General features: G+C 47.2%; 1 protein-coding gene across 2 annotated transcripts in view; it reads left to right on the top strand.

The window, feature by feature from the left end:
* Window positions 1-26,256, top strand: part of PSD2 (pleckstrin and Sec7 domain containing 2) — a 57,694-nt gene that overhangs the window by 13,408 nt on the left and 18,030 nt on the right. Inside the window, exons 3-9 of one of the 2 annotated variants that reach the window (XM_013954559.2) lie at window positions 2,290-2,778; window positions 5,002-5,196; window positions 11,040-11,120; window positions 11,715-11,827; window positions 15,391-15,449; window positions 23,785-23,874; window positions 25,024-25,067. In XM_013954559.2, the coding sequence (XP_013810013.1) occupies window positions 2,290-2,778; window positions 5,002-5,196; window positions 11,040-11,120; window positions 11,715-11,827; window positions 15,391-15,449; window positions 23,785-23,874; window positions 25,024-25,067 (1,071 nt within the window). The remainder of the gene's footprint in view (window positions 1-2,289; window positions 2,779-5,001; window positions 5,197-11,039; window positions 11,121-11,714; window positions 11,828-15,390; window positions 15,450-23,784; window positions 23,875-25,023; window positions 25,068-26,256) is intronic. The other variant, XM_013954560.2, reaches the window with a different exon arrangement.

Consider the following 26,256-nt stretch of genomic DNA (forward strand, 5'->3'; position numbering starts at 1 on the left):
GGGGAATGACTGCTGGCTTTTCCAGTATGAGAACTGGGAGATATAAAAAGAAGCTAGCAGGTTCAAAGCAAACAGGAGGGTGATTTGCATGCAGTGTTGGTGAAGCTGTGGAACACCTTGCTGCAGGGTGTTTTCTTCCCTGTGGCTCCACGTGCTGGAGGCAGGTGATGTTTCATCACAGCCAAGCATCTGGGCTCCAGAGGGCACAGCCTGGCAGGGGGTGCCACATGAGTTGGGAACCAGTAGGTAATCTGCAGCAAGGCAATAGCAGGAGATATAAAGCACAGTTGAGGTTGCATTGAGGCAATTGTGGGTGCACCGATAGACCTGCTGGGAACATGGGAGACCTTGCTGCCTTATTAACACACCCTCTGCTCAAGAAGTATCCCTCACTCGTTGCTGCTTATTTACCTGTGCAGTAAAAGTAAAGGCAAATCCCTAGTGCTGTGGGAGAAGGAAGTGTGTATCCCAGGCTACGTAATGGTACAAACTGATTTTGCTTCAGTGCTTTGCTGAACCTTTGCCCAAACATGGCGGTGGTGTTCAGGATACCACATCCACCTTGAAACTAGGGAGCCTATGTCTAATGAAAAAAAAGGGGCTGGATGTCTCTGGATCAGGGCATCCTTAAGCTGCTGATAGCTGGGAGTTGGAAGGAGGTGGCTGTTTGTGGGGGGGAGCAGTCACTTTGCTTTCCCTGTTCTCTGCTGCCTGCTGGTGGAGACAGGATATAGGGCTATATCGCTGTACCTCTCCTTTGCTTTTTCTATGAGCAATACCCTGGACTGCTGTGTGCCTAAGTTTCCCTAGCTACAAATTTCAGAGAATGAGCTATCTCGTGAAGGGCACTAAAACCAGCAGTGTCCAAACTCCTGGGAGGCGCTGTCGTGACTCTGCTATGTCTGGCTCACAAGCAGTTTGCTGTCTCTGTGCTGGAACCACAACCTCCCAATGTCCATTTCCAACTTTTGTGGGCCAGGTGAGGTTCAGGTTAGATATTCTGCAAGGCAGGGAGTGGGCTATCACTGACGCCTCCTAGAAAACGTTAGTAACAATAGCTGGGTTTGGACATGCAGAGGCACAGCATCTCATATGCTGGCATGGAACTGCTCATCCCTGAACCACCCCCCAGAATTCATCTCAGGGAGATGCACTCTTGCTGTAAAATGAGGCTGTGTTCATTAGGAGGGGAGCTACGCACAGTCATGACACTGAGAAAGGGTTTCCAAACTGCGACAACCATAGTGAGGAGGAAAAGAAGCTTACTTTCCCCCTAGCTTTTGCCTATATTATAGCACTAATTGCCCAATTCTGTCAAAGCAGAATTCCTTCTGGGAATGGAAAGAGAGGTTTCTCCAGAGAAACCTGGGGTACTTCAGACAAGTTCTTGCAACCTGGTCATTCTGACTATTGCAGGAGGAACTGAGCCCTCCTAATTCTCCAGGGCTCCAGCACAACATGTGTTGCTGGTTTTGACTCAAATGAATTCTCCCCTTGTGGGTTTTGTATTGAGATGTGACTGTAATGAATTCCCCTGTGTTCAAAATCAAACAGAGTCAAGATTGCTGAGGTTTGTCCAATGTTTACCTGGAAATTAGTCTTGTAGACTCATTAATTTCACAGCCACTTCTCACCCTTCTAATGCTATCCCTAAATCCCTCAGGCTGGCTGTGAAGTAGCGTGGAGCCTCTCCTGCCTAGGCATGTGTTCTCCCTTGTACGTCCCTGTCATTTGAGAGAAAACAGTACTTCTAGGGTGCCTTGTCTAAGATAAAAGGTTTAAGATAGGTCAGAAAAATTGCTCTGTAAAAGCTCCTGTTTTTCTCTACTGTAGAAAGAGCAAGGACATTCACTGCCAACATCCAAAGTTAGATTAGATGACTATGATCCTTAAGGACTGTCATGATTTTGAAGTATGGTCATAATTGGAGCACTTAGAGAGATAACCTGCAGATTAAATCCATTCTGGCGCTGGATCCAATCACAGATGTCAGATGCAAACATCTCCTGTTCAGAGCTCTGGATTTTTACTGGGACATGATCAAATTAAGGGTTAGCCCCACCCCTGGGATTGCTCACTGTAATGCTCTGCCTTCATCAGCTCTAGAATTTGTGCCAAGCTTGAAGCTTGTAATAAAATTGGGAACCAAACAGATTATGCCACAAAAAGATCACAATAGCCTGTAATAACAGCATCCATGTCTATCCCTTCTCCTGCCTCATTCCTCTGAGAAGAACAATCCATGCAAATACTCTGACAGTATTTTTTACATCTCCCCTTTTGGTGCAGGTTTGCTGCTGGAGATGCCAAGCTGAGCTGCACTGAGGATGACAAGGAACAGTTCCAATTTAAAGACATCAGGGATGGGTTCAGCTCAACCTTTGAGAAGATTGTTGAGTCTGACCTTATGAAGGGCACATACTACAGCAGCTTGGACTCTCTGGATGTGCTCTCTCTCACGGATGAGACAGACAGCTGTGTCAGTTTTGAGGCCCCACTCACCCCGTTGATTCAGCAAAGGGTCAAGGAAAGCCCAGAGCTCTTAGAGCAGAAACTGATGGCCCAGCAGAGAGAAGCTGTTCAGCACACGGCTGCAGATAAACAAGAGCAGGAAGCAGCAAAGCCAGTGGAAGGGGATTTTGGGAGCCCCCTGAGGCACTCGATTACCAGCAGCAGGTCAGAGAATGTGCTGAGCCGTTTGTCCTTGAAAAATATCCCAAATGGATTCCATGTGGAAGGGTCAGAGGAAGACAACAGCAAGATCATTAACTCCATCAGGTAAGTCAGGATGTGAATTTCTCGGGCAAATGGCTCCTTGTCTTATGGGGTCCCACTCCAGGAGCAAGGCTCAGAGGATGTGATAGAAATGAGGATATTTTTTTTTCCCTTGTGCTTCCTTCACTTGTGCTATCATGACAGAGACCAAGCACCAATAGGACAAACTTTCCTACCCATAGGTTGAGACCACACCAGAGGACCAAGGTCTTATGTCATTAGACCAGCCTGTCCTGTGGCTTTGTCCTCTCTGCTCTCAGACCCAGGACCCTATACTACACATGAGCTTCAGGGTCCTGGGAGAGCACTGAGAGCTCAGCAAAAGCCAAGGCTCAGCACTTTGTTCATATTTGCCCTAGGAGCTACCTGCATTCATCCAGACTGCTTGCAAATCCTGTCTGCCCTTATAGCAGGCAAAGCTGGGGCATTTCTAGGCAGAGCACTGCTTTGTCTGCTTGACATCTGCAAAAGCTCAAGGGAGGTTAAAAGCAGTCAGATACGCTCCCAAATGTTCTCTGAAGTGCAGGATATGCCTGATGTTTTCCTTTAGGACTGGGTGCCCCTGTAGATGCCTCCCAAAGGTTCTTCTGCAGGCAGCAATGAGGCAAGAAGAGAATTCATCCTCCAAGCCAGGCTCAGACCCCAAATGCCCTCCAGAAGTGCTGAGCAAAGGGACCACACAAGGGACAGTATGAGATGTCATTCCCCAGATGCAGTACTTCACTGCATGGGAGTTCCTTCCATGAGGAAGCTAGGTGATGAACAGCCAGGTGAAGTCTCCAGTGGAGATCTGGAGCAGGCTGGCAGGTGTGATAAAGTATGTTCAGTTAATTACAAGGCCCTTAATGAATCACACTGCCCAATACTGTGTAAATAGGTGCTATAAGTGGCTTTGGGCAAGAAAATAAAGGGACACAGCCCCATCTATAGGGTGCCAGTGGGGCTATTCTGCATGTTACCTGTGGAAACTGCTGGCCAGAATGCCAGCCAGCAGCTGGGAAAAGCCCACCTGGGAGAGCAATTACATTTCCAGTCCCCTCCACATGATGCCCTAGAAGGCCCAGGCCCATATAATTACAGCTTTTCATCCTCAGCAAATAATTTGAACTTGAAGATATATCATCTATACTTAAGGTTTTCTGAACATGTTCAGCTCCCAAAGACATTGGTTTCAATCATCAAGCAGCTACCCACCTTTCAGAGCCTGACTACAGGTTAAATGCTGCAAAGTGAAGGATGATTGAGAGAGAGAAGGAAGCAGAGGGAGCTCAGAGCCATCAACTGCAGTCTAAACACTGGCACATCTCATGGCAAGGTTCCTCCTGTGCACTGTACAGCAGATAGGGATCCCAGACTGCTCTCTCCTTGGTATCTTCATGGAGAAGAAGTGTTTCTCACCCACAGAAAGAGGTCCAGGATGGTATGGTGGCTAGAAGCTAAAGCTCGGCAAATCTGAACTAGAAATAAGGTACAAGTTTTGAACAGTGAGGGTAGTAAACCATCAGGACATCATCCTGAGATCTACCAGTGGAGTCTTCCTTACCTGAGGACCTTAAATACATAGCAGATTACTTTCTAGAAGAGTGTCCATGGCTGAGACAGAGGGAGGATACCAACGAGGATGAACAGAGAACCTCCCTGACCTAGAAATCTACCATTAGCACCATTTTGAAGAGGAAGACATGAATGGATGAATCAAGGGATAGGGACTGCAATGTCTGTTTTTCATATCTTGGCCTCTGGAGTCTGAAGCCTTCATGAATTAATCTCAGTATTTTGACTTTTATTCTGGGGCTCAAGAGAGCTGACTGGAAATTTTTGAGAGATCTTTCTCCCACAGATACTGATTTGAAGAAACTAAAACTTCTGACAGTCCCTGTATCCATTCAGGACAACTTTCCATACAAATGGAGAGAGAGGGAGTTTAAAAAGGTGTTAGATCTGCTTGCTTTGAAACAGTACATCCTCATTTCTTGGTGTGAAGTCACTTTCTCTTCAGTATTTTCTTACGAGTTTGAAATTAAACTGTAGTATTTGAGTGTCTCAAAATACATTTCAGTTGACCTGAAATGAAAGAGGGTTTGTGCAATGTCCAGTTCAGAAAGGTGTGTTGTTGTTTTTTCATAATTTTTTGGTTAGGACAGGAAGAAATTAAAATGTGGTATTTTGTATGGGTTTCATAAAGTCACATTGCTGCTTCTTAAATTGTTTTTTGCTTCCATGTAGTGATGCCAGCTTGAAAGATGCCCTTTCAGATTCAGACTCCGACATGGGCAGCACAGAGCAGCTTGACCATGGCAGCACAGACACTTTAGCAAATGGCTGCAGGGCAGATAGTGAGGCTGCAAAGAGGCTGGCCAAGCGCCTCTACAACCTCGAAGGATTCAAGCGTTGTGATGTGGCACGCCAGCTCGGAAAAAAGTAAGTGGTCTTTTTGAGTTATAGCCAACCCAGGAGAATGTGGAACCCAGCAAGGTGATTGATTGAGTTGACAGAGCCAACTGTGTGATGAGCAGAAACAGTTTTGGTACAAAGAGGAGGTCCTGAGGGAGTACTGACAATGCTGCTGGGAAGAGAACAGGACAAAGCTAAGAATGAATTTTGAAGGAGAAAGCCTGCTGTTACAGGGGCTTGCTGAATGAAATCAGGACCATTTGAGATTCTTCCAGTTGAAACTGGTCCAAGTCCAATGTCCTTACAATTTGAATGCTGCAAGTTGTTTGCATTTTTGGGGCATTAGCTTCCACAAGGTCCTGTCCTCCAGAACCAAGAACTTCCTATGTTTGGAAAAGGCCCAGGTTAAGACCCCTGAAACAATCCATGAATTCTAGGGTTTGGTATCCAGACCTGCATCTGTTTGGCTGGAGCCTCTCTTGGAACAAGAAGGTCATATCAGTGAGAGCCCCTTCCGGTGAGATAGGACAAAAACCCTGTAAAATCATTGCAGTGGTCTCTCTGGCAACACCCAGGGTTTTCTTGTCTGCACCCAAAAATCTCCTAGCTGCAGTCTTTATAGACAGTGTGAACCCAGAAAGCTGTGATGGAGAGCCAAGAACACACTGGAGTTCCCAGTACCTTGGTTGATAGGCTTGCCACGGTAAAGCAGAACAGTGTTTATTCAAAGCATCTAAAATAAGTGAGAGAGTTACAGAGATTTTTAAAAGTCAGAGTAAGAGTAACGAAGGTGGGAGTAACAAATGGTTTTAGGTTGCCAGCGGGTGTTGTGGTGCTGGGTTTTTTGTATGTCCTGAAATGGCTTACATCTGTACAGACCAGCAGGACACAGCTGTTCTTCAGCAAATATCCAAGCTTCCAGAACAGGGTGCTGGTGTCTGACTCTCAGCTTAGCCTCTGGAGTGGAAGGAGCCTACTGAGTGATCTCTTTGTTTCACCTAACAACATCCCCATTCCTCTCTTTCAATGTGATTCTTGAAAGCAGGTGCATCTCTGCTTGCTGCTCTTTCAGGCCTGGTGTTCTTTTCTTTTCTTGCAAAGCTTGTTGTGCCGGCTGGCTGAGCAGGGTCAGCTACAAGCAATGGGGTCTCTCAGAGTGCATCTGAATGTGCCCCTTTGCCAGTTCCTGCCACCTTCACCTCACACGTACACCAAAACAACATTTTGGAAGTGTCATGACCTACACCTGGGAATTGACCCATCCTTTAAAAGAAAACAACTTTTGTTTTGATCAGTTGGGCTTTGACAGTTGGATCACTTCCCTGATCTGGTTGTCAGCACAAGATCTGGAGAGAGCTGCAAGCTCTGGGACCAAGTGGGTAGATTTGTGAAGCAGGAAAGGAAGGAGGAGGGGAATAGGTGCATTTTAATCTGGTCATGCCCACTAAGACAATATAAGACCAAACTGCAATTGTGGGAGCAGGATCAATTTAAGCTATACTTTCAGGCCAGCAGTACTTAGGAGGTGGACTGGCTGGGGGATTTGTAGGAAAAGCAAAAAGGTACCTCTCATTTTTAGACTTTTTAGCTCTTTTTAACCCCTTTTTTTCTGAATGTTTCTGTGAATGTTGGCAATTTTCTCAAAACAAACAAACAAACAAACAAACAAACAATATATTCACCATTGTCAAACAAGTAGAAAAGACTTGATGAACAAGGAAATGGAGGTTGGACCTCTCCAATAGTTTCTTTCTATCTGACACAATTCTATGAAGTTAACTTCAAATCCAGAAATTATCCTTGTCTCTCTGAACATATTTTGGCAGCTAAACTCTGCATACAAGATTCTTGTTGCTGCATTTGTCTGTGGCAATGTCTTAGCCCTGTCACTGCCCATAGTCATATGTCTCTTTCTCTTCTGCACCACTTCCTTCAACATGGACTGGATGTAGGTTGAACTGTCTCAGCTGCCAGTCAGGAAACCTTGAAGATGGTCATGCTGGGAGCTCTTCTGCAGGATTTCCCAAGGGAGTGCTTTTTCACAAAGCCACTCAGGCAACAACAGAGCAGGTGTGCTGATAAAGAGATCTGAGTAAAGAGATTTCAGCATTGCCATGCACTGTGAGCTGGGAATCTGTCCCATGGACAATGTGACCTGGGCATACAGCATACTTTCCTCCTCTGGAGAGTAGGTGAATTTCGTGTAACCAAAGTTCTTATTGGAAATATGATTTGATCCAGGTGACTGTAGCAGAATAAGGATCTTGGAAAATACAATTTCGGCTCTGTAGAATAGTGTGATTCAGACCCTATAAATATCACAGAATGCATCCATGTCCAGCCACGCAGTAATACAACTAGGAGAAGCAGCTGAAAAGATGGAGGCTCCTGTACTGCGCCCGGGGGTGGCTTGTGACCAAAACAGGTTAATAAGCACTCTCAGTGCCTGGGCCTTCCCAAACCAGGAAGAGGGAGGAAACACTGAACTGGACTATAAGGGAAAAGAAGGTCTGTAGGGACTGTCTGTGTGGCTGGGCCACCAGCCAGAGGATGCTTGACATGTCCCCATGGGAAACCCCTTACAGTGACCTTATAAACACCTTCGTTATAGTGAAGTCTCTGTGCCGTATTTGAGCTGCCTGGTGGAAGTGTCATCTTTTCCTGCAGGAAGGGCTGGGATTGGCACAGAGAGAAAGCAGGCCACCCCTAGAACAAGGAAGCCAAAGCAATTAGCTAAGTACACCACAGTGCAGGCCATGGGCTTGCCCTGGCCAGTAATTGAGCTCTGTCTCCCAGCCATGCCCTGGGGTGTATTGACTGGGGTCTGGAGCCAGTGCTCAGGGAAAAGGATCTCATCAATGTTACTGAGCCCCAGACTAGACACAGGAGTTTGTTTCTTCCTGGGGACTGGTTGCCTTCAGGTGCCCTACCAAGCTGTCCAGTTTCCTCAGCAGAGCTGGCAATCCCTGCCTGGAACTTTTCCAGACAGAGATGGATCAGGTGAAGCACATAGGGAAAAGTCTGACAGGCCCCCCAGGCTGGGTAGCTGCTCGACGCCCTGGCACCTGGCAGCCACCAGGATGCTGATGAGCACCATCTCTGGGCCTAGCAGAGAAGGAACTGACACAACCCACTCCCAGCCAGGCTTGCTGGGCCCTGGCATGAATCTCATATGGACTTCTGGCCTCCAGCAAGACTCAGTGAGCTGAAGGGCAGGCAGCTAGGCCTGCCTGCTCTCTCAATGGAAAAGTGTTGTGAAATGGAGCCTCCACCCACTTTCATCCTGTCTAATCTAGTTAAGGATATAAAATAGGGTGTAGCTTCCAGTGTAGGCCATGGAGACACCTCAAGAGCTATTCAGCCCACCCAAGATCTGTGCTAGACTCTAGACTTGCTTCTCTGTCTTTTGGCTCTAGAGAGCCTTGGGCAAGGCCAGTGCTTTCTGTGGCAGCCCAGCATAAAGTTAAGTGGGAGGAATCAGACACTGTATTCTCCCCATACCCTATCCTCCTAGGAGCTGCTTTTCCTGATCCTGCAGTGTGTTGTGCTACTGAACAGGATCCATCCCAAAAGCAGCTGCCTTACACAAAAGATAAAGTGATGCTGTTGGAACAGCAAGGAGTTCTGTGTGTAACATATCCTGTGGTGAAAGTAAATATACAACACTTAGCAATATGCTTTTCATTTTGTGGGGAGAAGGAAAAGGAATTATATGGCAAAGACTGCATATATTGAGATCATCTCCCATTTCTTGCCAGTATTCATTGATTCTTCTTTTTTCCTTATTAAAACCACATATTAACTGAAGAAACAGGACCAAATCCAAAGAATAAATGATTTTCCAGAGTGATCACAAAGTTTTGGCTCTTGAGAGGCTATCTGGACTCCTAAATCATTGACGTCACCTCCAGACATGAATAGTATTAAAGATTTTCGTGACTGCCAGTGCTGTTGAATGGGAAGCTGCTTGTTTGGGTGCTACGGGTCAGAGTGGTGCCTTTAAGTCATACCTGAAAGCAGAATATGGGATGATAGAGACTTGGAAGTTTTTTTGCCCCATACACCTACTCCTCCCTCAATTCTGGGCTGCAGAAGAAGTGCCAATAGGACTGAGAAAGCTGGGGGGGGGATGGGACAGTCCCAGTGACATCACGAGGCAGGCTGGCAAGGTAGTGAGCTCTCTGCCTGTACTTCACATCTGCAGTATACCTGATGGGACCTCCCTGCACAGCTCTCTGCAGCCCTTGCTGGCAGGGATGAATTCCAAATGCAGACACCTGGCCTGATGCAGAAGCTAGGCCTGAGGTTCTGCTGAGCTTTCCTGTGTGCTATCTGAAATGGCTTTAGAAGGGAAAGGAAAGAAGAAAGGATGCAGTGTAGATTGACTGGCTGATTTACCTGGTGAGTCCCCCACTCAATTTTGAATGCCAATTAAGTGTGACATCACCTTTATTTCATTGTCCTTCCTGCAAACCAAAGGGATCTCGAGAGCTTTCTCCCACTGAGACTGAGCAATGCCCTTCCCCTCCTTCCATGCCCAGTGGAGGGGTCATTCCATGGGCAAGATGAGAACTGCAAGCTCAGCTTAGCTCCAGTTGTCAGCCTGAGAGCCACATCTCTCCATGCTGGGGAGTCTGGAAGATGCACTGCTAAATGCTGTGACCTAGCATTACAGTATATGGCTGTCATCTCATCCTTTTCTACAGACACCTTATCAGTAACTTTGCAGAGTGCTTGCACTGTGACCTTTCTCTGAAGAAATGCCTTCCCTCACACAGAGGAGGGATGAGGATTTATTGTTTGTTGTTTCCCTCTGGCCTTCTGATTTTAATTCTGTGCTCGTCATCCCCTTCCACCCACACATCCAGACAAAAGCTGCTGCTCCAGCCCATTTTTGTGACCCAGCAGCAACAGTGGATAGAGGAGGCTAAACTCAAGTGAGGCTGGGAATGATCTGCCCAAAACACCTCTGTGAAGCAAAACTGAAAGAAGTCCCAGCCCTCTCAGAAATGAGGTGCATAGTGCTCCAGTGAGGGAGATGAAACTCTGGAGGAATCAGTGGAACCATCTTTTGAGACATACTTGCCTTTTCTGGCAGTCACTGAAGTACCTGGGTGCACTTCTGCTATCTGAGCTGTGCAGATGGAGGGACTTGACAACACCCATTCTAGGTTTAAAGGCAACCAGTCTCCAGGCATACTTCAAAATCATAGCAGGGGAACGGTTTCTGGAGAAGCACTCAGAAATGAACAGGGGCCAGAGATTAAGCTGAGCTCTCCTGCACCCTGACTCCTCCAGTTCCCCAGTGGCATCCATCTGGCTGTCTTCCTCCCCAAATCAAGATGTGAGCGAGGGTGTATGAGGGTGGACCTGAGAACAGACATAGGGTGATACATCATGGTGAGAGGGTGGGATGGGAGCTAATGTGGGGCTGGAGAGCAAGAATACTGCAGTAGGAGGAGGGAACATGTCCAGCAATAGGAAGGAGAGGACCAGGTAAGAGAGAAGGTACCCAAGGAGAAAAGGGCATCCTTATGGCCTCCTCCTGTGGCCCTGGCTGGCTTGGGAGGATGAGGCCCTGCCTCGCCAGCAGTGCAGATGGCAGAGGGGTGCACTGAGGCCAGATATCTCCCATTCTCAGGTGTCTAAGGATGGCAGCCAAACAGTGCAAGGCTGGGGGTACATTAAGGCCCTTTGGAAGCCTCCCAGCAGCATTTCAGGCTGGGATAAATTCTCCTTGGGTCTGGGATCATGTCTGTGCAGTCCTGCTGGGAGTTTGGGCTGTCCAGGAGACAGGAGTCTGCTGTTCCTCTTGTAGACAGTGTCTTCTTCCCTGATGAAAGGGCTGACTACTCCCTCTTTAATTACAGTAACGAATTTAGCAAGTTGGTAGCAGAGGAGTATCTCAGCTTCTTTGACTTCACTGGCCTGACCCTTGACAAAGCACTCAGGTGAGCTGGTCTCTGGCATTCCTGTGTATTGCCTGGGCTGAACAGAGCTGAGCAATGCGGCGGGTTTTTCCTCTGGGCTTCCCCCAACTCCACAGAGGCTGTCCGTGTCATGAGAACAGGGACTGGGGGGGAGCTTCATGTTGTGGTTAAATCTTTGCTTTGGTGTCACGTTTGACACAATGTACTGCCACCAAAAGCTGGCTTTGACAGCTGGGTCCACTACCTGCTTCCCTGTGGTGGAGAGCAGCTTTCCCAAGAATCCCATCTTGTTCAAAATCAGAGCAAATGGGAGCAACTTCTGCCCTTGTGATGGATAACCCATCCTGGTGCCCTCAAGCCGGAGGTGAGGCAGATTCGTTGATCTCACCTGGCAGCATGCTCCCCTACACAGCTCAGAGCTGGCTCCATAGACACTCTTTGTATTGCAGTCTGCAGGGTCCAAGGCCTCACAGGATGAGGTGACAACAAGGGCCTCCCTAGTTGCTCTAAGGACCCTGAGAGGGAAGATATCCCCTTTCCATCTCTCTCTTCAGCCTGGACACTGCCTGGCAGATTGGTCCTGTGACATCTTTAAGTATCGCTTTCTATTTGCAGGACGTTCTTGAAAGCATTCCCGCTGATGGGAGAGACGCAGGAGAGGGAGCGGGTGCTGATCCACTTCTCCCGGAGATACTGCCAGTGCAACCCAGAGGAGAGCACTTCCGAAGGTACTGTTTTCTTTTCCTGTCTCTAATGAGGCACCATTGCATGCTCACAGTGCACCTGCCACACACCTAATGAGTCGCATAGGCTGAGCATAGGACAAGCTATCCATAGCCAGGCCTGAATATCACCCATTGGGTAGGAAGGCTGCAGTTTCTCCCATTGTCTAGGATCATGCCCTGCTGTGGCCCTGGGTGGGATTGGGGGTGCCAGGGACCTCACGAGGAGAGCCATATGTGTCCCATCAGGATCAGTGATAGGGAGACACTCCCCCTGGGAATATTGCCCCCTAGACCAAACATGGATGAGTTATGCTGAAGACAGGTTCCTCAGCTGTAGCCTGGCTCAGTGGCCTTGCTTTGCCCAACACCAGGAGAGATGATCAGTGGTTTGTGAGCTGTTGGGATCAGGGACTGCAAATTTCTGCAGTTGTGGCTTGCAAAGTGGTTGCTGGTAATGAGCAAATCATTGTCTGATGCTAGCTCAGACCAAGGTCTTGTCCATGGAAAGGGGTCCTACTGAATGGAAGAGGATATTTCCATACAGACTGAGGAAGACTGTCAGCATGCACAGAGGTTGTGCTCCCTGCAACTACAAATGCAGCAAAAGAAGGCACAGTTGGGTAAAATTTTGGGCTCATCAGGAGCTGCAGATTTTGGAAGCTACTTGCAGCCCCTCCCCTGTTTTTTTTTTAATTTGTTTGGGGTTTTTTGAGATACTTTCTCCTGAAACTTATAGAAGACAAAGGTCATTCCCTGTACACACATGTACATGCACACATCCAAACATGAGTATGCCCACATTCACACTTCCATGAATGCCTCTACACATGTGCTTACAGGCATCTAGAGATGCCACTATGAGAGGAAATCAGGCTGTTGACCTGCCCTCACCTGGCAGCATGGAAGTGCCAGTTGTTCCTTCTCCAACCCCATCAGTTTGCAATAGGCCTGTTTGTCTCAGAAGGTCCTGTTTGACTGTCTTGCAGGCTTCCCAAAGAGCAGCAGTGCGTAGTGTCACAAGAACTCTCCAATCCCTCTGTGAAATTAACGGGACACGAGCTCTTCTCAAAATAGAATAACCTCTTTGCTTTGATCAGTGGTATCCCAACAGGCTATAGCTTTAAATTTCATTTTCCTGTGTTTGCTTTACACACATGTGATATTTTCCCCTTCTCAGTTCAGAAGGGGGCCTTCCTCTGGGACTGATCCTTCACCTGTAGAAATTAAGCTGCAGGCTAAGTTTTCAAGGCTTTTTTTCAGGTTTCTGAGCACTGATTTCAGCAGAAGTTACTGAGCTTAGGCTAAATGGAAGTCCCCAACCAAAATATCCCAAGTACCCAATCCTGATCCTTCTTCACCACCCCTCTCTGGAAGTGATGCCCAATTCTGTTGCATCCACCTCCCTTACAGACAAGGACCTTGGGACCCTTTCTCCTTCTTCTGGTCCTCAGATATCTTACACCCACTGTGTGGAGATGGAAGTGTGCACGCAGTAAATTGAGCAGTGGTTGAACTGGAGCATGTAGGAGTCAAACCTCAGACTCCATCCCACGCCCTTGAGCATGTGTGTATTTGGAGGGCAGCTAACAGTTAAACAATGCAAAATTTTTGCCATGATGACATAGATTACAAAGCTGCCAATGAAGCCATGATGTGGCTTGCACATGTTCATTGCATTAGCTTCAGGTCGCACTTGGATTCCAGCTGTATGGCGTCACCCAGGGGTCAATACTGGGTCCAGTCTTGTTCAACTTATTCATCAGTGACCCAGATGAAGGCACAGAGTGCACCCTCAGCAAGTTTGCTGAAGATACAAAATAGGGAGAAGTGGCTGATACCCTAGAGGGCTGTGTTGACATTCAGAGGGACCTGGACAGGCTGGAGAGATGGGCAGAGAAGAACCTCATGAAGCTCAACAAAGGGAAGTGCAAAGTCCTGCACCTAGGGAGGAATAACCTCATGCACCAGTACAGGTTGGGGGCTGACCTGCTGGAGAGCAGCCCTGCAGAGCAGAACCTGGGAGTCCTGGTGGACACCAAGTTGACCATGAGCCAGCAATGTGTCCTTGTGGCAGAGGAGGCCAATGGCATCCTGGGCTGCATCAGGAAGAGCATTAGCAGCAGGTCAAGGGAGGTGATGCTTCCCCTCTACTCAGCCCTGGTGAGGCCACGCCTCAAGTACTCTGTCCAGTTCTGGGCTCTCCAATACAAGAGAGAAGTGGAGCTACTGGAGTGAGTCTAGTAAAAAGCCACTAAGATGATTAAGGGACTGGGGCATCTCTCCTATAAGGAAAGGCTGAGAGGGCTGGACTTGTTCAGCCTGCAGAAGAGAAGATGGAGGGGGAATCTTATCAATGTGTATAAGTATCCGAAGGGAGGGTGTAAAGAGGATGGAACCAGACTCTTTTCAGTGGTGGCCAGTGATAGGACGAGAGGCAACAGGCACAAACTGAAACACAGGAAGTTCTGTCTGAACGTATGGAAAACCTGTTTTCCTGTGAGGGTGACTGAGCACTGGGACAGGTTTTCCAGAGAGGTTGTGGAGCCTCCATCCTTGGAGATATTCAAAAGTCATCTGGACACAATCCTGTGCAATGTGCTCTAGGTGACCCTGCTTGAGCAGGGGAGTTGAGCTGGATGATCTCCAGAGGTCCCTTCCAACCTCAACCATTCTGTGATCCTGTGATTCTATAACTCACAGCCTGACCCTAGGGCATCAGTTCACAACACAGCCTGGCTAGGGAAATAAGCTGAAAGCATCATATCATATGGAGCTTGTTCCATGGAGCAGCCCATCTGTGTGAACCCACAAAAGCATACCAAGAGCAGGACCAGAGACCAAGGCTTCATCACTTTCATCCCCTGCTTTCTGCCTGGTGCTGTTCCCTTTTGTTACTCTTGAGGGAACCAGTTAATGTGCTCAGGAGTGCATTTGCATCTCACTGCTGTATGACGGTACATGGAGGCAGGTCTCTTGACCTTGAAGCTTTAGGGCATAGCCTGGGTTTGCAGTAGCAACAAGGTACCAGGCTACCTGGTGCAGAGCTGGGAGCCGTGTTATGTCAAAGGAAAAACTTTATGTGAGCTTTATTAAATTAGAGGGTACATTTCACAGTTGGGAAGCCAAAAATGCTGCCTTCATTTGTAGTAAATTTTTTTGTTGGGGAATGCAAGAGCTTACAGGCCACCCTGAAAAAAGCCTGAACTAGCTTAAAATACTCTTGCCAAAGTCTCTGCAGCTTTTGCAATGGCATTAGCACAAAATGGAAAGCGGAGAGTAATCAGCAGAGAGTCTGATCTTTAGAAAGCCTTTGACAGAATTGCTCTAAAGCCAATTCCATGGTGATCTTTCCAGAAAAAGGTAAAGTTTGAGGGGAAAGAAGATATCTTTTGTTAAACTAACTTGCGTAGTTGGAAGAAACAGATGTGCTTTAAGGTATGTGAGTCCCCAGACATAGCAGCTGGTCTTCCTTTTTTGTATCAGGTAGCCTGCCCAGACAGAGCAAACACTGAAACTGAGTGGGAAGGGAAGAAATAACTGCCAGCTGACTGTGTTATGTGTTTCAGATGGGATTCACACTCTCACCTGTGCTCTGATGCTGCTAAACACAGATCTTCATGGCCATGTAAGTAGTGCTTACAGATGCATCCTTCCTTCTTTCCTTCCCAATGTAGAGCTCTTTCCCCTTGTGCAGGATGTATTGCTGGAAAAACAAGATAGGTTGGAAGAGAATATTCTAACCAATCTCAGAAGGAATTGTTGGTGTTAGGCCCAGTTCGGGAGACAGACCTTCTCTTAGTGTCACTCCACACTCAAACCAAGGGCAAATCTCCTGCACATCACTTATCCTATATAGGCACAGGCAATTCAGCCTTCTTCCCAGGTCCTGCTGTGTGCTTCAGCCCTTCCCTGGGAACTCTCATGGAAAGGTCTTCACCACCAGTGTCTGTGATGCAGGCAAACAGCAGCACCAACTGCGCTGCTATTTCTTGTGGTGCAGACACCTGAAGCTCCCATCATCCCAGAAACTTCTGCAGTGCAGTCAGCAGTTTCATACAGGTCCAGGTTTGATTTTTGCTTTCCAGAGCATGAAGCAAGTTGCAGCAGCTCCCCTTATCCAAGTCATTATGCTCAGCCACTGGAGAGCATCACATCAGAGATGCCTCTAAACAAATAGAAGGGTGAGGTGAGCTCACTGCCAGAAGGTGAGGTTGGAAAACAGCAGAGGCTGTTAGGAGAGCTTCTACCACATCTTAGAGGCACCTTCAGGCTGCACAGGTTGGACTTGTTCCTAAAAGTTCAACTGGAGTGTTGCCAGGGTATATTGAGGAGAGAGCATAGTAGTAAGAAAAGTTGCTGCAGAGGGGAGATGGGACTGGGTGGGAGCGGGGGGGCAGCACTGGAAAGTGATATACCCTGGAGATCCCAGCCATAGAGTACAGTTGAGAGTAGGCATGAGCTCAGCAACCTGCTTACTACTGTGGAAAGCTTTTGGCACTGATGGTCCAGACCTCCCCCTCTCTGTGTCCAGTCTTATCGCAGAGCTGTAGAACATGGCCGTGAGCCTCAGGGGCCTGTGCCCTCTTTCCAGCAGTGTAGGAACTTCTTGAGTCTCAGATCACTGAAGTACCTTCTTCTTTCATAGCCCCTCTGAGAGCTCAAACCTGGAGCTGCAGACTCCCCAGAGCCTGTGTGCAGATGGAGCAGGGGAAGACTTATTATAACAGCTTGCACATAGGAAACCCATATAAATTTTACCCCCTTTTTCTGCCCCGCAATCCCATGTTTTCCAAGCTGTGTTATCAGAGTCCTCTTCTGCCTCCATCTGGCAACAATTTATTGTGCATCTGCAGATATCTGCCCTGATTTTCTCTTCATTAGTCTGCTAATGAAGAGACAGTAGGCCATAACATAGCTCTTTTTCTGCATACTGGTTTATAATCACCTTCAAGAAGAGCTTGTTTTAATGGGGGTGGGAAGAGGACATGGATCAATGCTCTTCACCTGTGATGGCAAAGATGCAAAGGCCACCAGCTTCACCAGTTCCATTTGACGGTCCACCTGAGAGATCTTCCTTCCTTCATTACAGCACAGGTACTCCCCTCATGGCACAGTGGCAAGTTTTGAATGCAGGAATCCATGGAAGGAATTACTGGTCTTGGCAAGAGCAGCTAGTCACACGAGCACAGTCAGATTTTTTTCCCCTGCAGAGACAGACTCATCTTCGAGGTGTGCAGCAAGCTCTATTTTGTGTTTGTTAGGGCCGGGCCAGATTTTGGACACTGGGAAGCCAATGTATAGACTGTGAGGAGGAGATGGAATCTAGGGATCTAGTCTGAGCTGGGAACCAGTGTCACAAAATAACCCCTCCAGTGAATGCTTGCGCCAGTCAGGTGCTGAGACAGCATCTTCAAGTGACAGAGCCCAAGAGGGGCAAGATGAAGGCTTGGAAAGGCTATAACTCACAACAGTACCTGATACTGCTTTTCCTTAGACAAAAATGGGGATAGAAGAATGCCTTCAGCAAGGCCTAGGGGATACAGCTCCAGGGACAGCTGATGTTCTTTGCCTGAAAGAGTGTTGCTACAGCAGGGCTCAGGGTATGGAGGGGAAGTGGACAATGGCAGTGCAAGGTGGTCTCCGCTCTTAGTGCCAGATCCAAGCTGTCTCTTATTTGCTCTCTCTCCATTCAGGAGGGACCATCCCAGGTTAGCCTGTTTGGTGCACTCTCAGGAGCTATGGAGTCCTGGGCCCTTAGGCTGAAGTGAGTCCAGGACACAGGTCTCCTTTCCTGAACATCTGCATTGTGGCCTGCACCAAGCAGGCTACAGCTGCCATGACCTCATCCTTTTGTGACCGGAGAGCCCATGACCGGCATTACACTGACCACTGGATCCATTCCCACATGGTTGCCAGTAACATGTCTAGGCAAAGTGTCTCGGAATGCTATTGGAGAGCAGTGGAGCAGGCTCCTGGGAAGGTTTCACATAGCATTCATCCTTCAACTGAAATGGTTAGAACCAAGGAAATATTTTCATCAAAGCATTTTCTGCCACAGCAAAAACAGCACTGCAGCAGAACACAAACCTTACCCTTCACTCCCAAATAATCTTATTTTGTCTAGATTTTTTAGTTAAATCCAAAGAGTGTCTGGGAAGGCAGAAGTTATTGAAAGGGCCAAAAAAAAAAGTCCAAATGCTTATCATTTCAATTTTTTGGTTGAAAAGTTGGCTAGCAGGCTTGGTAAGAGATAATCTCCTGCTGTCTAGGCAATGAAAAATGTAGCTTTCTTTTGACCAGATACAGAAATGCCCGAGCTTTTCGTCTTTGAAAAAATCTTCTCTTTATTTCTCCGCATGCATAACATTAATTTCTTCTTCTCCTTCTTCTCCTCCTTTTTTTTCTTCCTTCTGCTCCTGGAACCTCTCTTTCTGCTCTTTAACCCTTTACCAGGTGGTAAGTGCAGTCATTCTAGTGTTTTGCTTTAAAACACTGGCATTTCACTTATTTTTCTGTGTTAAGAAAAAAGGCATTTTGTTTGTCTGGATTCTGAAATTGTTGTGCAGTGTCCTTCACAACCTAGCAACCCATTCTTAGCAGCTGATATGAGTCACATGAAATTCTCCTTGTACAAAGAAACCTCCAAAAACCACAGTGTACATGGGATTGTGTGACTTGATCTCTCTCACCCCTCCTTGTTTTGTTAAAGGTGCTGTCATGATATTGCATATCACTTTTTATTTCTTTTCTTTTTTGATATTGTGTGTATGTTTCAGTGTTTTACTGTGCATTGCCATGGAGTGAAAAATCCCATTGGTTAGGAAAGGGTGGTTAATATGTCTCTACAAAGGGCCAGTTCTCTACAGTAGTGTCTCTACAGTAGGCTAGTGTTGCAGCAGTGGCCATCAAATATACTGAGTCAGAGCTTAAAAATAATGAGTCTGACTTTAAAACATGAGACTTTCACATGACCACACTGGAGGTCTGCTTCAGTACTGTTGATTTTCACCACAGGTGCATTCAAACCCTGTTTCCATACTGTTCAGAAAACATACTGTCTTTAAAATGAGACCTTCCATTTTCATTGATTCACATGATTCCTGGCGTTGGTGCTTTAAAAGCCAGTAATCCCCACCAAACACTGCAAGCCTTGTAATAAAATCCAGGTTGTTGGCAACTCTGTAGCATGCTCTGCTGGTGGAGCTATTTGAGCTCCAGCAGATCTTCTGACAAAGGACTTGTGTGCTCCATCTTTTGTCCCTTGGAAACAAAGTTTTAGGATGTCTCCTTTTCAATGCACAACTTTATCCCTCTTTGTTCAGAACTGCTGGCCACGGAAAGACAGTGACAAATCAACACCTCTGCATCACCAACTCTCACGGTTGCATTTTGCTTTCACAATACTGAGTGCTTTACTGAAGCCCAGCCCTTGAAGTCATGTTCTGATGTGACAAGCTTTAGCATTCAGTACAAAAAGCAAATCAGCAGCTCTCTAAGCCACTGAACAAATCTTGAAAATGTGATCCCTGAGAGCTTCCAATCCCACATGTCCATGGTTATTAACCTTACAACCCCTGTGAGTTTCTCTGTAAGCCAAGCTTGAGATTTGAGACCCTGACGTTTGAAAAGCTGATATTAGCACTACTGCTGTATTAGTAGCACTTAGAGAGCTGAAGAGCTCTGAGGTCAGAGCAGCTGTTGGAACCACCCAGAGAGTGACACCCATCTACCCATAGCAGCTTTGCATGACCCAGGTGTCACTGGTACCCAAAGTCTGCAGGATCATTCCCTGCAGCTGGATGGCTTTGTTTCTGCAGCCTAGGACACATCCACTACCAGATCCCCTTGGTCCAGTCACACCAAAAACCCTTACCTCATACTGATGCATAAATGGAGCTTCCTCTCACCCCAGAAGATGAATGTTTGAGAGAGGTTAAGAAAGCCTGAGTAAAAAGCAGGGCCCACTAGGGGAAGAAGGCTTATGCTGGGCAGCTCACAGGAGATGTGCTCCACTCACCACTTTGCAGCTGAGATGTTTGGTGCCTGGGGGCTCCAGATCAGAAATTTAAGTGTTTTAAGACCTTACAGAGTGAGGGCAGGGGAGAACATCCTGGGCAGCCACCCTTCACTGCCTGTGGCCCCTAGCAGCCTGCTTCTCCTGCTGGGGCTTTCACATGGCACCTGCTCTTCCCACCAAGCACCCAGCTCCATGCTCTTCCTGCCAAACATGCAGCTTTCTATCATCCATGCTCACCCGCCTGGCCTTCTAACGCTGGGATTTGGCTACAGCCAAGGGCTACCACACTACAGCCTGTTGTCTTCTGGAGGAGGGTAGAGTCATCCTGGACACTTCAACCCATTATATGTGATTATCTTGGATCAGTCAGCTCAGCAGTAGATGGTTGAGGCTCAGAGGAGGAAACATCTCTGTTATAAACAATGCTATTGCACTGAGGTGAAACCATGGGACAGCAGAATCAGCCCTGTCTATTTACCCATGTAACCATTCTGCCATTAATCTCAGCATTCTCATAGGAATCTACAAATCTACGTATCTCACCTTGAATATTCCTCTAATTTATTCTTATACACTCTAACCACCCTAGTGCACCCTGTCTCATCCATCCATTCCTGTAGACCATCTGCACCCATCCGTCTCTGTCCATCTGTTCCCATACTGTCTCTACCTGTTCATTCCTGTAACAATCTGTCCATTCTTATATATTTTATCCATTGCTCACTCACACACTCACCATCCAAGCACATCATAGTGCTAGCTGATTACTTTAGAGTGATTTCTCATGGTTTGCTGTATGGCCTGGAGCAGATAAAGATGGGCTAAAGATCTTTTCTGCCAGGAGGACATATCAGAAATAGCAGCTACACATGACTGTGAAGCAGCCTCACTAGCTTCTTTCAGCATTGACAAGTGACTGATGCATCACAGAAAAGCAAAGATGTCCCCATCTGTGTGGCTGGCCAGTTCCTCAAGGAAATGTCTCTCTCCAACCTCTGCAAGCAACTGTTTATGTCCAGAGATCCCAGTTCAGCTAGGGACGTAGACATCAGAACACTGATCTTTGGGTGTGCAACTGCTCTTCTCGACCAGAACCATGCCCAGACTTGAAGATTATGTCTACATGCGATGATCTTGTTGAACTGAGGCCCGCTGCATAAGAAAGTACCACACTTTCCCCTCATGGTGGCCCTTTCTAGAGGTGCTTCTGGGATTCCCCACATTCACTAAATACTGTTGCAGTGTGTGGAAAAGCTCAGGCAGTCCTTGGCACTGGTGCTGTTGATAATCAGGTACTTGTGGTCACAGAACTGTTTCTTTGCAAGTGTTGATCAGGTGAAGCTGCAAAGTCCAAGTCCCAGCATATTTTCTTTTGTTTTCTTTATCCAGCTGGTTATAAATGCAGGAGGTCTGGTGCCGCAGTCACTCCTGGTGTTGCTTTGGAAGCACTTGCAGAGCTTTAGATTTGAGCACTGGTCCCAGTCCATGTCTCAAACCAACAAGCTGAAGCATTAAGATATAGCTGACTTGAAGTTGTATTGCTTCTGATCTACCCCAGCACCCCATGTTCAATCCTACTGACATCCAGCCTGAATCCTGCCCCTGACTCTGCAGTACTTTAACAACCTAGTCCAACAAGATGATTCACAGTGCCAGCACCCTTGCTGGAGCTTTATCGTCACCTCTTCTGGTTGTCAGAGAAAGGGCAATCCTATGAGTTCATCCTCCTCAATTGCTCAGCTATTACCACAGTGCTGCTGCAGTCTCATTCTGGACTCAGAGATCTTCATGTGCAAGAGAAAGAGTCAGATCTTCATGAAACCAATACACAAAATCAAAAAGAAGCCATCCAGGCCCTGGGATTGATTTATGACCTGGATGCAATACACAGGAAACCAGAGGAAGGGCCTGTAAGCCTGATAACTTGTGCCATTTTTTCCCCACTATATCCATTCACTTCCTAAAAGGTTCTTACTTCTATCTTCATTGCTAGACCAGCCCCACTGCAACAAGAACTCTGCAGACAGAAAGACCTGTGCTATTTACTCTGGTTTCCTTGCAGAAGGCAGGGGTAAAAGTAGCCACCTCCTTTCTGCGCAAAGAATTTGTTGCCTCAGGGTTTTGGGCAACATACCTTGCTCAGGGAGATTTGCTACTGCCTTTTTTATGCCCTCTCTCAACCCCTCTTCTTTCTCTACCCACACACCCATTGCAGTGCCATCCTTTTTTGCTGTAATTCAAGAGCCCATGAGTACATAAATTCCCTTCCCTCTTCCAGAGAAACACTATTTGCAGTGAAGCCTGTCTGCAGTTTTCTCTGCAGGTCCTCTGAAGCTAGTTCATCCCCTGAGCAATGGCTGACATGATCCTGCTGCTATGGGGTCCAGTTATGGGCATCAGTTACTTGAGAAAGCAAAGATGGCTGAAGTTTCACACTGTGCTGCACTTTGCCGACTGCAGCATCCCCAGACTCTGCAGATTTGTAACAGTGTTTTATTCCTCTTTTCCTTGATCTCTCCAGAGTGCCAGCTCATCTGAAGCTGGCACTAACAGGAGGCATAATTAGGAGTATCAGACAGAGCTGCTCAAAGACAGTGCCAGCTCCCCGTTTAGCCAAAGAAGATGTCTCAACACACAGATGGCGGGGGGGGGGGGACACATTGTGAGTTAATACCGAGGCTTCACTGTGCAGATGCTTTCACTTGAGGAGAGGCCCCCAGGTCTTCTTTTGTGCATGTTTGTGGACAGGGGTTTCTGATATCAATCACTCTCAGGAGGTTATTTTCTTGCATGGAAGACATACCTTGCTCTGCACAGTACTTTCTGTATCATCTGATGCAGCTTCATCCCCTCCCACTGAGGTCCTGAGTGGGATCCTTCTTCAACCGTTCTTGCCCATCTTCCCAGGGTCCTCCGGGAGGAACCTGGACAAGGACAGCCACCTTGTTGATACCACAATGCAAGCCCACCCAGTGTCAAGATGCAGTTGGCATCCTTAGGGCTGCCAGTGGTAGGTCATGTCTCCTGCTGTCCTCTCACTAGCTCCACTGATCACTCCATGCAATATCACCAAGAGGTCTGTCCTTGGGGGCTTCACTCCAGGGTAAGAACTGCAGTATCACATGGCACTGGAGACACCTCTCTTTCCTCTGTGGTATCAGACTCCTTTTTCTGAACCCCACAGTCCTCACTGACTCCTCCACACCTCTGCTCTAGTCCTCTGGAGAGGTAGGATTGCAGGGGGAGACAAGAAAAAGGGCTGCCTTGACCTGCACAGTCTGAGAAGGTGACACTCCCAGCTATGGTGAGAGTAAGAGGGTGTGAGAAGGAAGAGGCACAGCAGGGACAGATGACAAAGACCAATATTAGGGATGTCAGATGACCTGGCAGCATCAACAGCAAACAGTCTTGGCTGTTCCAAATCGTGCAGTTCCCATGGTGTCCGTGTATTGCCCTCAGACTCCACAGTAACCAAGTTCACACAGTACCAGTAGCTGGATTATTCCTGTCCATAATGGAAATCAAAAATAATTTCCATCAAGGGCAAATCCTTGCCCAGAGCCTGCTGCCTTAAGAGACTGACTCTGCATGCCCAGAAAATTTCACGTACTGCTGGCTTGGAGACACACCCCAGTGTTGCTATTTCTGTACCAAGACCAGCATGGAGACCAGAGGTGAGACTACTTGGAAAGTTTGGATCAAGAGTTGGACAGGTTATTTGCAGGTGTTTTAGCTACACCATTTTAAAAGAGGCCATTTGAAATGCTTGGATGTTGGCATGAACAAATAGAGCAAAGACCCCAATAGAAAACCAAAGTAGAAGACCTATTTCCAGCTTTAAGTCTTGGGGCCTCACCGTTATATACAAAACTGTTCTTTAAAAACATTCTGATTAAAGTCAGAAGTTTCCAGAATTTTAATGAGCTGCTTCTTTGCCTTACAGAATATTGGCAAAAAGATGTCGTGTCAACAGTTCATAGCAAACCTGGATGGGCTGAACGATGGGAAGGACTTTGCAAAGGATTTGCTGAAGGTAATAAGATATAAATAGACAATTGCGTGCTGTTATTATTACTGTAGTACCACCCAATCCTGCTGGGACAGTAAATGCCCTTGAATCAGCATTTTCCAGTGCACAGTTCTTCCACTGGAAGAATTTTAACCCATACTGATAGCTTGTGCTAACTTGCACATCAAAGTGAATCACCGGAGGTCTGTTTCCTGTCTATCTTTTATCCAGATTGGTGGCATATCTGTCCTCAGAACATATCTGGGGGTCTCCCTCCATCGTGGTAGTTCTGTGACCCACCAGACAATGCACAGAGCAATGCACTCAAAATAAATATGGCCACATGACACTGATGCTGTTCTCTATGTTCACTTCCACATAATTAGATGGAACACTCCAGTACAACTATTTCAGTACCATGGAAGGTTGCTTAGACACCCCAAATCAGCATTTTCTCCCTTCACATGGTTTAACAACACCAGCATTGTCCATACCTGCTACAGTTCCAGCAGCCTCATCTGGTTAGGATTTTGCTGTATGGAAAGTGGTTGAAAGGACCAGTGCCACATGAGCAGTGTCACAGCATGCTTGAGACAACCCGCTCCAATGGGCCTCATCCTACCCCAGCCCCAGACATGGCCAGTGCCACCCGTACCTTCTGCTTTCCCAGCCATTAACTCCTTCTTTCCCAGTGCCCAAGGGAAGTCATTTGAATTTGCACAGGAGGTATCTGAAAATACAGAAAAGCTATTCATTCTGACCCTGCTTCTCAGGGCAGCATTTAAACCTCCACTGCCCCTTTCCCCCAGTCAAGACACTGAAGGTGTCTTAGCATGCCCCAAACTCTTCTATCATCTTTAGGTAGGCAAGAATTCACTCAGGACTAGACCTGGCACCCAGAATTAGTCACAAAGATCATAACCAGGCTCCTGAGCAAAGCTGACTGCCATACACTGCTGCTGACATGTCCAGTCCAATCCCTAGCACAGTACATAGACAAAAAAGGGCCAAGTAGGAGAGCAGCTGTCCTGCTCACTGGCAATTACTACCCAAGAATAATTCAGCAAGGGAGTCATCTCTCCAAAAACAGAGATGGTGTATTGGGCAGATGGTCTCCACAACCTAGGAGTGTCTTCAATAAGAGACGCAGCTAATACCATCTTCTTGTTTCAGACACTGTATAACTCCATCAAGAATGAGAAGCTGGAGTGGGCCATGTAAGTATACGTTTTAAGCATTTAAGAGATAGTGTGTCTTTCAAAGTAGTTGACAGGTCTTCAATCTTGTTTTTAGATCCAGAAGCATCCAGAACGTTCCCTTGCAAGCCCTTAAGCACTGAAGGCCCTCCTGTAGGCAAGCTGGATTTATTTACAACTCAAACACAATAGTAGCCAGGAGAGGATGGTGGCAGTCTGTGGACGCTGGAACCATAGGCATGATCTAAAGGAAGGGAATGGCCTCTTTATTTCCTGTTACACCCAAGAAGTGCCAGCCCCTCTCCAAATCATTCCAGAGCATGGTCTTTGCTTGAGGAGCTCAAGATCTGGGATTATTTTGGTCACTGAGACCTCCCTTCTCTTCCGCTTCAAGCCACAGTCCCATCCGTTCTTTCTGGAAATAAAATCACAGAATCACTCTGGCTGGAAGGGACCTCTGGGCATCTCCAGTCCAGGATACTCAAAATGGGGTCAACACTGAATTCAGAGGCAAGTGCTTAGGGCTTTGTTCAGCCGGGTCTTGAAAGCCTCCAAGGATAGAGATTCTGTAGCCTCTCTGGATCTGCACATCAATGCTTAATTATCCTCAGTGACATTTTTTTCTTATATCCAGTCAAAACCTCTTTTGCTTTAACTTACACCCCTTGTCTCTCATCCTCCTGCCATGCACCACGGTGAAGAGCCTGGTTCTGTCTTCTCAGTAACTTCCTCACAGGTACTGGAAGGCTGTGATGAGGTCCCCTGAAGCCATCTCTATTCTAGGCTGAACAAGCCCAGTTTCCTCAGCTTCTCCTCGCAGGGCAAGTGCTCCAGTCCCCTGGCCATCTTGGGGGCCTCTGCTGGACTCTCTCCAATTTTTCAATGTCTTTCCTGTACTGGAGGCCCTAAACTGGTTGCAGTATCTAGAGATGGTCTAACGAGTGCAGAGTAGAGGTCACTTCCTTCAGTCTCCTGGCTGTGCTCTTGTTCATACAGCCCGGGATGCTGTTGGCCTTCTTTGCTGCCAGGACACATCACTAGCTCATGTTCAGCTTGTTGTTCACCGGGAACACCAGGGCATTTTCCACAGAGCTGCTCCCCAGGCAGTCAGTTCCAGTCTGTCCTTCTGCAGAGTACTCTATGCTACTGCAGTACTTTGCATTTGTCCTTGCTGAATTTAATGAGGTTCCTGTTGGCCCATTCCTCCAAC

Source organism: Apteryx mantelli, chromosome 14, assembly GCF_036417845.1.
Source record: "Apteryx mantelli isolate bAptMan1 chromosome 14, bAptMan1.hap1, whole genome shotgun sequence".
Classification (NCBI taxonomy): domain Eukaryota; kingdom Metazoa; phylum Chordata; class Aves; order Apterygiformes; family Apterygidae; genus Apteryx; species Apteryx mantelli.